Here is a 12,840-nt window from a genome sequence, read left to right on the forward strand (position 1 = left end):
AACTTGGACACTGTTGAGATTTCCTCCAGCACCTCAGCTCCAGCAGAGACAAGCAAGGTCACTTGCTGTCCATCACTTAAATAGCCAGGGGAGTGTAGTGATAAATAATTCAGCCTTGCGTTAACTCAGTGCAAGGGCCATTTTATCTCAACCAGACAGTCTGATGGGGGCCACCACTGATTAATTACAAAGTGGGCAGGGAACTCGAGGCTGCTCAGTGATCTCTGCTTTCAGGAAAAAGCTGTGGCAAGTTAGGGAAGTGGCAAAGACTGCCTTCCACCCAACCACCCAGACGTGTGAGTGTGCATGTGTGTATGTGATCACACCACTACAAGAGATCTTGAATTCGGGCGCCTGGGTGGCTCAGTCGTTAAGCGTCTGCCTTCAGCTCAGGTCATGATCCCTGGGTCCTGGGATCGAGCCCCGCATCGGGCTCCCTGCTCCGCAGGAAGCCTGCTTCTCCCTCTCCCACTCCCCCTGCTTGTGTTCCTGCTCTCGCTCTCTCTCTGTCAAATAAATAAATAAAATCTTAAAAAAAAAAAAGAGAGATCTTCAATTCACTATCCTGGAAGTTGAGCCTCCCATAGGGCCTTGCCTCAGTTTACCCAGGAGGACATGTCCCATCTAGCCTCATTCCCTACCCTTGCAGCCAAAGTCCATTCCCCCAGGAGCACCTGTCCTCTGCTCTACTTTTTCTGTGAATGGCGGCAGCTGGCCTCCAGGGGCGCTCAAGGTGTGCGGGATGCAGGTCCCGGAGACTCCTGTGCGCCACCTTGTGGCCACCTCGCTACACAGTCGTAGGAGTGGGGGACACCTGCAGCCCTGCCTGCCCCGCATTCCCTCCCTTGCCTGTGGGTAACAGCCCCATTTTCCTTCGAAGAACTACCTCCACTTCACTCTGATCATCTGGGGCTGACCCCCCCCCCCCTAGACCGCAGGTGTGGCCACGTGACCCAGGCTGGGCCACTCTGAGTGATGCCCTCAGAGGGGACGTGTGACCCCGGCTGGGCCAGTGAGCACCACACTTGGGATCTCTGTGAGAATCCCAGGGAAGGCGAAGCCCTCCTCCGCAGGGACTGCCCAACAGCCGGGAGCCGCTGGTGGCCTTCACTGCCACCATCTGGGGAAGCCCATCTGGGGCTGGAGCCTCCACAGAAGAAAGCAGAGCTGAAGGATGGGAGATCATAGATGATCTTTCTTTTCACTTTTTATGATTAAAAAAAAATTTTTTTTAGGGTCAACATGGTCACCCACTGCCTAAAGGCTCAGAGCTGGGAGGGGAGCCTGGACTGTTGCGGGCCTGCCGGGCAGGCCTTCATGAACTCCTCTCTCTGCCCACCTGGTGCCCTCAGAGCCAGCCTCTTCCCTGGCCTGGACCTTGGATCTCAGCCCACCAGGTGGCCCTCTAGGGCCCTGGATGCTGGAGCCTCTGATGACCCCTCCATTATCACTCCTGACTTCACTCCGACCAGACACTAGCAATCACAGCTACACCATTTGCCACCTTGTGGAACTCTTTCTGCAGCTGGCCTCTGAGTGGCCTCCCTCCCGGTTCCCCTCCCAGCCCCCTGGCCACTCCTCCTCAGTCTCCTGGGCAGGCTCCTCCCCATCTTCCTGACCCCCACAGCTGCAGAGGCCCAGGGCTTGGTCCCTTCTCCAACCACCCAGGCCCCCACTGTCTCCAGTCCGGTGGCTGCCAACTCCCAAATGCACATCTCCCCCCTGGGCCTTAACCCTGAACTCCAGATTCTTCTTTTTTTTTTTTTTTTTTTTAAGATTTTATTTATTTATTTGACACACAGAGAGAAAGCACAAGTAGGCAGAGAGGCAGGCAGAGAGAGAGAGGCAGAAGCAGGCTCTCCACTGAGCAGGGAGCCCGATGCGGGACTCGATCCCGGGACTCCAGGATCATGACCTGAGCCGAAGGCAGTCGCTTAACCAACTGAGCCACCCAGGCGCCCTCCAGATTCTTCTTTACTCCAGCTATACCCCCCCACCTCCCACCCAGTTGTCCGTGTCAAACTCAGCACACCCAAAACCAACCCTCTGATTTTCTCCCCCCAGACTTGCCCCTTCCACCATCTTGCGCATCTGTTAACAACATCTTCATCCTTCCTGTTGCTTAGACCAAAACCTGGAGGCATCCTCGTTGGAGCCCTCTCTCAATGTCCCGTCCAACAGCAAATTCTGTTGGTTAAACCTGGAAATCAGTCCAGAACGCACGCACTCACCCTCTGGGCCTCTGCGCCTACCCTGGTCCAGCACCATCCTCTCTTGCCTGGACCCTGCAGTGGCCTCATCTCTAGTCTCCCTGCCTCCACTTCTCTCACTACAGCCGATTCTCAGCAGTGTAGCCAGAATGATCTCCCTAAAGCAGATGGCAGGCCATGTTGTTCCTCTGCTCAGAGCCCTCAAAGAATTCCTTTCTTAGAGTAAAAGTCAAAGTTCTCCCCAAAGCCCACAGGGCCCTGCATGGTCTGGCACCTGCTATCTCTCTCATCATCCTCATCCCCGCACCTCAGGGCCTTTGCACTTGCTGTGTCCCCTGCTCAGATACCCTCATCCTATGTATCTATATGGCTCCCCCACTCCCTCCCTTCCTTTGAGTTTCTGCTCAGATACCATCTTCTTGGTGAGGTTTTCCTTGGCCACCCTATATAAAGCAGCCCCTCCTCATTCCCCTCTGCTATTCCCTCCCCTGCTTTATCCTCTCTCTGCAGAACTTGACTATATTTTAATATGCTTACTTGTTTATCAATTGCTCTCTCCCAGAATATCAGCTCCATAAGAGGAGGGATCTTTGGTCTGCTCACTGCTCTATCTCCAGCTTCTAGAATGATGCCCAGCACACAGTGGGCCCTCACTAAATATCTGTTGAACATGTCTCCTGAGCTCTAGTTGTCTCCGAGCAGGTTACAGGCTTTGCATCATTCCTTCCTCTCTTCCTCACCAAAGCGCCTTGAGGAAGGGACTGCCATTTTCGTTTTACAACCAGGCAGGTTGATCACAGGGCCTGCGCCCGAAACCACTGGGCTACTCAGCATCTTGGCCCTATTCTCAAGACTTGAGCTCTCGAAGTGTCTTCCCACTTGCCTGAATTCTGCATGCTGCCAACGACTCAGAGTCAGAGGATGTCCTGTCCCCAAGTCCTGCTCAGTTCTCCTGGCCCCGCCAAAGGCTGTTCCCCAGGCTTTCTGCCACTCAAGCCCCCAAGCCAGCGTCCAGTTCTGCTGACAGAGGTCATTCAGCAAGGGATTCTGGGGGCAGTTTGGAATGCCAAGTCTCTGCCCATCAATATGTTATTAGGCACTAATGGGGCCCCAACTGTTGATTAAACCCAACCCTTGCCCCTTGTCAGCCTTTGCCTGCAAGGACAGTTAATGGCTCTGAGAGAAAACTAAAAATAAGCTGCAAGTCAATGGGAAGGGAATTACCCAGAAACATCAGTCTGTGCAGCAGTCCCAGCTGAGGAGGGGCCAACAGAAGGAGCGGGACTCTGGGGTCCAGGAGAGGAGAGGAACCAGGTCTCGAGAGGCAGCATCCTGAGCCCCACTTTCTCTCTCCTCAGTATCTGGTCCATTACCACATCCATTGGCACTGTCTTCTCTGTTTCCAGAATCCATCCACTTCCTCATCACCTCCATGGCCACCACCTGGTCCTACCACCACCGTCTCCTTATTGGTGTCCCTGCTTCTGCCTTTTCTCCTCAGATCCTGTCCCTCCTCTGCTTAGAACACTCCCAGGGCTCCCACCTCACCCAGAGAAAAATCCCAAGTCCTTACTTACTGGGACACACAGGCCCTCTTCCCTCACTCCCAGCACCGCCCCCTCTCTACTCTGCTTCAGCCACATTCGACTCCTTGCTGTTGCTCAAACACTGGGTATGATACAACCTCAGGGCCTTTGCACTTGCAGTTTTCCCCACTTGGAAAGTTCTATTCCCACATCCCTCCCAAGCTCCCAACTTCAGCTCTTTCTTATCAACCAAACATCTCCTCAGAGAGGCCTCCCCGACCCCCTGGGCTACAGGAGACCCCCAGGATCTCTCTATTCATGACTCCATTTTACATCCTGCATATCCACATCTAAAATCACCCTATACATGTGTTTCTTTGATTGTCTGCCCCACCCCCACAGCCAGCGAAAACACAAGCAACAAAAGCAGGTCTTTGAGGCCTATGGGAAGTACTCAAAGGAACTTTTAAATAATTCTTCAAAATGACTGTTCTGCATACTCCAAAAATGTCAAGGTCATGAAAAACAATGAAAGGCAAGACACTGTTCCATATTAAAGAAAACTCAAAAGACAGAATGACTAAATGCACCATGTGATCCTGGATTGGCTGTCGGACCAAGATGAGCCATAAAGGACATTACTGGGACAACTGGCCAAACTGGAATAGAGACTGCCTATTAACTAATGATCCTGTATCTGGGTTAACTGTCCTGAATGTGATCATTGTACTGTGTCACGTAAGGGAAAATTCTTGCTCCCAGGAATGTATGCTCAAGTAAACGAGGGGTAAAGAGCCATGATGTCTGCAATTTATTTGCAAATGGTTCAGTAAAATAATCACAGTAGGACAGAGGGAGGAGGAGGAGAAGGCGAGAGGGAGAGAGAGAAAGCACATGCGATAAAATGTTCAAAATTGGGAAATCAAGGTGAAGTGTATGTAAGTGTCTATTAAGCTATTCACACAGCTTTTCTCTCAGTTTGCCATTCTTCCAAATTCAAAAAACAACTGAATACTGAATGAACGATCCTGTTCGTGCTAACGGCCTGACAGTCTGGAAAGCCAGGGAACTGACCACTGGGTCTGTGTCCGTGCCCACACTCGTGCGGACAAACACTCGCAAACGCACACCCCCACGCACACGCGTGCGGGCATGTGCCCGACAGCACCCATAGGCGCTCACGTGCACAGCCGCACCTGCGTGCCCCCCCACCCCCGCACGGCCACGCCCACCTGTGTGGCCCAGAGCTGCAACACCATGGCCCGGGCCTGCATGGCCTCCGCCGTGCCTGTCTCCTCCAGGTGCAGCAGGTAACTCTCCAGCCAGCGGCTCCGGTGGGCCCGGGTAGCCAGCCGGGCCGGGGACAGCAGCTTCCACAGACGACCTTTGGCTTGGCACGCGCGGTCCTTATCCCCTATGGGGCCAGAGCACAGAGGGTGGGGGTTATAGATCCCCCCCGCCCCAGCCCGGGGCCACCCAGCCGGATGTCCCTTGAGGCCAAGGGTCTGCTGGTGGGTGTTACTCCTTGGGGGGGTGGGGGCTGGAGAAAGAGGCTCCAGGGAGGGCCTTTGAATGCTGACCTGTTATTCCCCGTCCTCCCTGCCGCCAGGGGACAGGAGTAAAGGGCCTCTTCGGTTTTATTCGTATCTGTGTGTCCAGCACCTGGCCCACCGTTGGTGCCCCGTCAGTACGCCTTAAGCGAATGGTGCTTCTTACGCGGCAGGGGAAGGAACACAAAACACAGAGCGGCATTCTCCCTTCCCAGGGTCCGATCCCAAAGCAACTCCAGCCGGCGCGCCCTGGGGGACATCTACGAGCAGACTCAGCACAGCGGCATTCAGGAGACACTGGGAAATAACCTAACTGCCATCAAGTGGGGACAGATGGGCCTGGGGTCTCATACTCCACTACCTCCGGGGAAGGCAGGGAAGGTACATGAGGGAGGAGGGCCAGGAAGGGGCCATGGGGAACAGGAGGGGTGGGGTGGCCTCTTCTCAGCCCCATGGGCCTGACAGACAAACTTGGCCCAGCACAGCCGGGAACCTGAGTTTTCAGAAGACGATGAAAATCCAGATGTTCATATGGACTCTCCCCCTGTTTTTTTTTTTTTTTTAAGATTTTATTTATTTATTTGAGAGAGAGAGAAGGAAAGACAGAGAGCATGAGAGGGAGGAGGGTCAGAGGGAGAAGCAGACTCCCTGCCGAGCAGGGAGCCCGATGCGGGACTCGATCCCGGGACTCCAGGATCATGACCTGAGCCGAAGGCAGTCACTTAACCAACTGAGCCACCCAGGCACCCCCTCCCCCTGTTTTTTAAGGTTAGCATCTGAGCAAGAACTGTGCATCACTGTGCAGGCCGCAAAAGCATCTCTGAAGGTCAGCTGTGGCCCTCAGATTGCCAGCTGATATCACCATGAAATAAACACCGGCAGGTCATGCTCTGGAGCACTGCGCCACGGTGGAAACCGGGGACAGATCCAGATGGGCCCACAAGGGCAGACCGTTGAGGGTGTGAAGCCAGGTGCTTATTATTTATATGGTGTGTTAATGCTACAAGATGGTGCTGTATTTACAAACGTATGTGCAAATAAAAGATTTGGTTCTTGGGCGCCTGGGTGGCTCAGTTGGTTAAGCGACTGCCTTCGGCTCAGGTCATGATCCTGGAGTCCCGGGATCGAGTCCCACGTCAGGCTCCCTGCTCAGCAGGGAGTCTGCTTCTCCCTCTGACCCTCCCCCCCTCTTATGTGCTCTCTCTCTCTCTCTCAAATAAATAAATTAAAAAAAAATCTTAAAAAAAAAAAAAAAAAGATTTGGTTCTTCCGAAATCACCCCTTGGAAAAGCGGATGTTGCTTTGGATTGTTACAAGGTTCCCAAGCACTAGAAACTTTGTTATTGCCTGTTTGGAACCACAAAGCAGTGTTTCAGGAAGACCCATCCCTCCAATGGTCCTAAACTGGGCTGCATCTTACAGGGCATTTGAAAGGGTGGAAATGTAGGCTAGGCTTATATTAAAATACACATATATTTTAAGCATCTTAGTTACATTTTCAAATGATATGCTCTGTATGCTCTTCTTCAACCTCTAGACCCTTTGAGGTGATATCCTTCTCAATTTAAAGCAATGGGCCCAACTCTTCATCAACTACATTATCTTCCTGTGTTTCTTAATTTTGGGGGCACTGGAGAATCACCCAGGAGCTTTGAAATCTCTGGATGCCCAGGTCCCACCACAGAACAATCTTGCCTGAATCTCGGGGGGTGGGACCTGGGCAAGCGGAAAGTTTCAGCAGGTGACTGGAGGGTATAGGAATTGTTGAAGTGCCCCCGGTCGATGCTCATTCTGGATGCTTATAAGAATTATCTGATGAAATGGCTAAAGGAAACAGAGAAATTGAACACGGATTGGGAAATGACTGGCATTCTTTGAGGTCTGACAGCAGAGCTATAAACCTTGAATATCACTGTCAACACAACTTTTCAGGATGACTTTAAAAAGCAATGCAGTACGAAAAGACAACCAGCAGAATGAGGGAAAATATTTGCAAATCATGCATCTGACAAGGGTCTAGTATCCAAAATATATAAAGAACTCCAACGATTCAACAACAACAAAAATCCACCCCACCTCTCAACTCCTCAGTTTTCACACTTGTAAACTGGGATAACGAATTCCCATGCAAAGGGTTATGCAGGAATTGAATGTGTTAACCTATAAAGCAGAGAGAGCAATGCCAGGCATAGACAGGCCTAGTAAACAGTAGCTATATTATTAAATAAAGCTACTGAATGTTAGCAAATTGTTAGTCCCTGGAGAATATATTCACGTACTCTTTCTATAATTAGGAAATAATTTGTGAAATAAAGAACACAGAGTTCGCAGCCAGGGAGACCCAGGTAGAAATCCTAGCTCTGTTCCTTCTTAGAAAGATGATCTTGGGGGCGCCTGGGTGGCTCAGTCGTTAAGCAGCTGCCTTCGGCTCAAGTCATGATCCCAGAGTCCTGGGATTGAGCCCCGCATCGGGCTCCCTGCTCAGCGGGAAGCCTGCTTCTCCCTCTCCCACTCCTCCTGCTTGTGTTCCTGCTCTCGCTGTCTCTGTCTCTGTCAAATAAATAAATAAAATCTTAAAAAAAGGAAAGAAAGATGATCTTGTGCAAATAATTTGGATCTCCGAGCCTCAGTTTCCCCATCTGTAAAATGGAGGCAACCTAGCTCATGGGATCATGAGTGCTGTGATTCAGAACTGCTAGGCACTAGTTTCAAATCCCAGACCTCCCATGCTGTGTGGCCTTGGCTGAGGCCCTGTCTACCTCTGGGCCTCAGTCTCCCCATCTGTAAAACGAGGGGCTCAGACTACAGTAGCTCTCAGGTTTTTCCTCGGAAGCCCATCTGTTCCCTAGGAACCTGGGGGCACAGTCCAGAGAAGGACATATCTTTAAAGTCTTACGTTTTCCCTTTGAGATGTATTAGACTTTTGCATTAGACTCTGTGCCTTTAAAATAAGAGTGCCTTTCCCCCAAAAAAATATTCAAAGAAAAGAGGCCCCTCCCAAATAATCCAGTAAAATGAACATTCCAGCATATTTAGCTTGGGGCTCTATTTAACTGCCCCCAATTCCCTCCTGCATGAGAAGCACCAGACTCAGTGATCTAAGGGTCCCCCAAATGGTCAATTTTCTTTTAAAATATGTTTGTATTTTTAATAGTGCAGGGGGGAATAATGCATGCACCTGGTATAAAAAAAAAAAGAAGAAAAAGAAAGCAAGCTGCTCTAAGAGTTCAAATGGGCATCATCATCTCATCTCAGCCTCCTGAGAAGTAAAAATCTATACATGTTCCCACATTCTTACAAAACAGGGATGTTAACAAAACTTATTTTGGTGCTCTTTTCACTATATATGTCATTATGCTGTATGCCTCAAACTTGTACAGTGTCATGTGTCAATCATAGCTCAGTAAAATGGGAAAAAAATTAAAATAAAAAACCTCACAATATACCCACTCTTCTACACGTTTTTCATAATAGATTTCATCCTATAACAGTATATCCCGTTCTGCTTTAAGTTGCACAGTTTTCCTCTATGTGAATGCATAATTTACTCCATCAGTCCCTGCTGGGGAACATTTAGGCTGTTTGCTGCATTTGCTATTATGAGCAATGGGGCAATGAATATCTTTGTGCACCTCTAGACATGAGCTAGGATAATTCTTAGTAGTGGAAGTTCAGGATCAAAGGAATGAGCCTTTCTGTTTTGATTGGTTCTGCCAAATCACGCTTCCAAAGAGGCCGCACTCTTCACAAGCCCAACAAGGTCTGGGGAGCTTTGTCCACCAGCCTCGAGCCCAAAGATGAGAAACCTTCCCCGACATTGCCACCTGCTGCCCGCACTGGAAAATGCAGCCTTCCTATCCAGGGCCCAGAGTTGCTCCCTGAATGACCCAGGGTCCCTGGTAGCCTCCGTATGGAGGAAAGAGCAATGGAGAAACCACTCTTTCCTGGAGAAGCAACTGGTGCTGGGATGTGTCAGGTGCCTTGTCAGGTGTTTTACACACAGGATTTTGCAATCAGACCAAGTTTTCATTTTGCTGGCTCTGCGACCTCCCAGCTGTGTGTTCCTGACAAATGACTTCGCCTCTCTGAGCCTCAGTTTCCCTACTTGCAAAATGGGTATAATAATGCCAACCTGTTAGCCTTGATGGCAGGATTCAATGATACAAGGAGTTGTTTCTAAAAGGATGCCAAGAGGCAACTCACAGAGAGGAAAAGCAAAGGGCTGGTGAAACACGAAAAGCTGTTTCATCACAGTGGTCAGGGAAATGCCCATAAAGCCAGATGCCCTTTTTTTGCCCATCAGATTGGTGAGGCTTTAAAGGCTGATAACTGCTTGTTGACAAGGTTGTGGGGAAATGCAAGTTAAAACAACAAGTTACCCGCCCCTGCCCATCAGATTGGCAAACAAATAGAAAGACTGATAACATCTGGTGGGGAATGAGCAGACTCCCTCCCTTCGGGCAGGCCTATGAATTGCTCCATGGCTTTGGAAATGATGTGGCAGCAGGGAACCAGAATTTTAATGTGTATGCCCTTCGAGGTGGCAAACCCACTTCCAGGAAACTGTCAGAGAGGAATAAAATCACCAGATGGTAGAGAAGATACAAGTACAATGAAACACTATACTAACCATACACACACAAACAAGAAAACAATTATAAATATCCACTGGAGGGGGAAGGCTGCCTAAATACTGGCAAGCAAGAGCTGCAAAGATGTCTCCATTCTTCTGCATGTTGATTTTATATCCTTCTACTTTGTTAGAGTCTTTTTTGTTTGAGTTAGTTTTACCATGGATTTCCTGGGGTTTTCCCAGCATAGCGTCAGATCTTCTGCAAACAGGGAGAGTTTTACCTCTTCTTTACCCATTCTTATAACCAGTAGTTGATTTCTCTTATCTAATTGCATTGGCTGACACCACTAGAAGATGTTTGTATTGACAGGGAAGAATACACAGCTATAGTGGTAGGTTAAAAAAAAAAATTGAATTGCAGACAATAGATATAATCCCTTTCTGAAATACACAGTGACACTCTGAATATGTATATTTGTCTCTATCTGTAAAATACTCTATTCCTATAAAACAGTGTGAAGGGATATATACCAGCATGTTAACATTGGTTTCCACAGGAAGCTGGGCTTGGGAAAGTATTATTACTCTTACTGTCTACGTCTTTGAATTGTTAGCCACAAGAATGTTTCTTTCTTTCTTTTTTTTTTTTAATTTTATTTATTTGAGAGAGACAGAGAGAGCATGAGTGGGGTAGGGGGAGAGGGACAAGCAGACTCCCCACTGAACCCAACACGGGGCTCCATCCCAGGACCTGAGCTGAAGTCAGATGCTTAACTGACTCAGTCACCCAGGTGCCCCGAGAATGTTTTTCTTAATTTAAACAATCTAATGTGTTAAAGTTTGGTTTTTAAAAATTACATAAAGGAAATGGGGTCATGAGCTGTTGAGAGCACTGAATGAGATCACGCTTAACCTGGTATCTGGCTCATAGAAAGTGCTCAACACAAAAGTGTTTTTTCTTATTACCTCAGCCATTCCTAACAGTCACCCTTTAGGAAGACCCTATTGTTCTCCCCATTTTATAGATGAGATCACTGAGGCACAGGGACAATATATAGGATCCAGTAAACCATCTCGAGCCATCTGAGCTGAGAGTCTGTCTCAATCACTCCCTTCAACTGCCCCCCAGAGAAAGGACCTGGGGCAAAAAGAAGTTAAGTAACTTGCCCAAAGTCATCAGTGCTGAAGCCTGCCAGTAGGGATCTGAATCCAGGTTTTGCCACAAGTGTCTGAGTCCAAGACGCACATTATTTCTCAAACTTCCTATAGCACTTGTCATACATGCAGTTTCCTGGCCTCCCTGGAGACTTGGATTCAGCTGGACGGGGATGGAGCCTGGGGACTTGTATCATTAACAAGGGCCCCAGGGGATTCTTCTCACTAGGTAGCTGGAGACACAGTGGCCAGAAGACAGTGCAGCCCAGTGGTTCCCATGGCCCCATGTACTGAATCCTGCCAGAACCTCTTTACCAATACTGAGTCCCCTCTGGAGCCACAAAAATAAATGGGGTGGATTTTCACAAACCCAAGTGGAAATACTCGAGATGTGGGGTTCCATAAGAACATGCTAAGTGGCGGAACAATTCCTTCAACATGCAAGATCAATGTCCTAAGAGTGGAAGGCTCAAAACTAAGAGAAATGAAGGCACGTGTGCCACAAAGGACACGGACAAGGACAGCCTAATTCACAACAGCCCCGAACTGGGAAAGACCCAGACATCCATCAACCAGGGGACGGACAAACATCATGGCACCTCACTCTAACAAAATGCTATGCTACAACAAAAACAGACTACTGATACATACGGCAACCAGGCCGAAGTTGACAGACAAGAAGTTGAGTGACAGAAGCCAGACACAGAAGGGCACACACTGTCTGATCCTATTTATGGGAAGCTCAAGAAAGGTAAAATTAATCTGAGGTGAAAGGAACCCATACGGTGGCTCCCTCTGTGGGGTGGATATTGAGTGGGAAAGGACATGAAGCATTTAGATTTACCTCTCAGCTGTGCATTTAGGACCTGTGTGCTCTCCTCTATGAAAATTATGCCTCAGGAAAAAAAAGTATTAAAAACCTTTAAAAATAGAATAAATAAACCCCACAATGAGGTCTCCAGGCCCTACTGCAGATGTGCTGTATCTACCAGGAACCCCAGCTCTGGCTCGAGCCCTACCCCCCACCACTGTGTTCTTGCATATGCCCAGTGACAGGGATCTCACTGCTTCCCAGGGTGAGAGACTGTCCTTCCTCCTAGGTTGTCTGTGATCCTTCAGCTGGTGTGTGGGCTCCCCCTGAGTCCCTCTGTCTGCCACACCACCCACCATGGCCCCCCACAGTCCTTACCCACTGACAGGGAGCCACGTGCCAGTTTGGGGAGCAGCAGGTCGAGCTGGCGGAAGGTGTGGAAGACATCAGCTGAGTGGGCGCGGTCCTGGGCCTGGCTCTCCTGGGTACGTGGCAGAGCTTCGACTCCATACAAAGTCAGGTAGCCAGCTCTGCAGGTGGCAAACAGTGGGTCAGGGGGTCCTCCTTGGACACACCTGGTGAAACCCTCCCACAGTGGCCTACAAGCTTTTCTTCATGCATGCAGCTAATGAGCACCTGCTTTTCCTACTTTATGCCGGACTGTTCTGGGCCAGGGAGTCAGCAGTGGAGAAAATAAAGCCCTCAAGCCCTCAGGGAGTGGCCCCTCTCATGCGGGACACAGACAGCAGGTAGTAGAGGAATGGGAACAAGGGACCTATCAGCCGATGCTCAGAATATGGGGAGGGGCTCAGAGTACAAAGAGCACAGGGTGGGGGCGGGTTCAGGGCAACATCCTGAGCCAGGAAGGAGATGCAGGGTTGAAGAGCAGTGAGGAGGCTGATGAGGCCATTACAGAGTGACTGAGGGGACAGCAGGGCAAGACAGAGGCACCAGTCAGGAAAAGAGGCTACTGCCCCTGGAGAGGGAGTCAGGGCAGGCTCCCTGAAGGAGGCAG

General features: G+C 49.7%; 1 protein-coding gene across 1 annotated transcript in view; it reads right to left on the reverse strand.

Annotated features, from left to right (window-relative positions):
- The window catches only part of PTGIS (prostaglandin I2 synthase), a 40,812-nt gene that overhangs the window by 11,166 nt on the left and 16,806 nt on the right, over positions 1-12,840 (reverse strand). The window contains exons 5-6 of the mRNA XM_035025380.1: positions 12,204-12,355; positions 4,969-5,150 (exon numbers count right to left, since the gene is read on the reverse strand). Of these exons, the coding sequence (XP_034881271.1) occupies positions 4,969-5,150; positions 12,204-12,355 (334 nt within the window). The remainder of the gene's footprint in view (positions 1-4,968; positions 5,151-12,203; positions 12,356-12,840) is intronic.

This window comes from Mirounga leonina, unplaced genomic scaffold, assembly GCF_011800145.1.
Source record: "Mirounga leonina isolate KUSES-001 unplaced genomic scaffold, KU_Mleo_1.0 Mir_195, whole genome shotgun sequence".
Taxonomy (NCBI): domain Eukaryota; kingdom Metazoa; phylum Chordata; class Mammalia; order Carnivora; family Phocidae; genus Mirounga; species Mirounga leonina.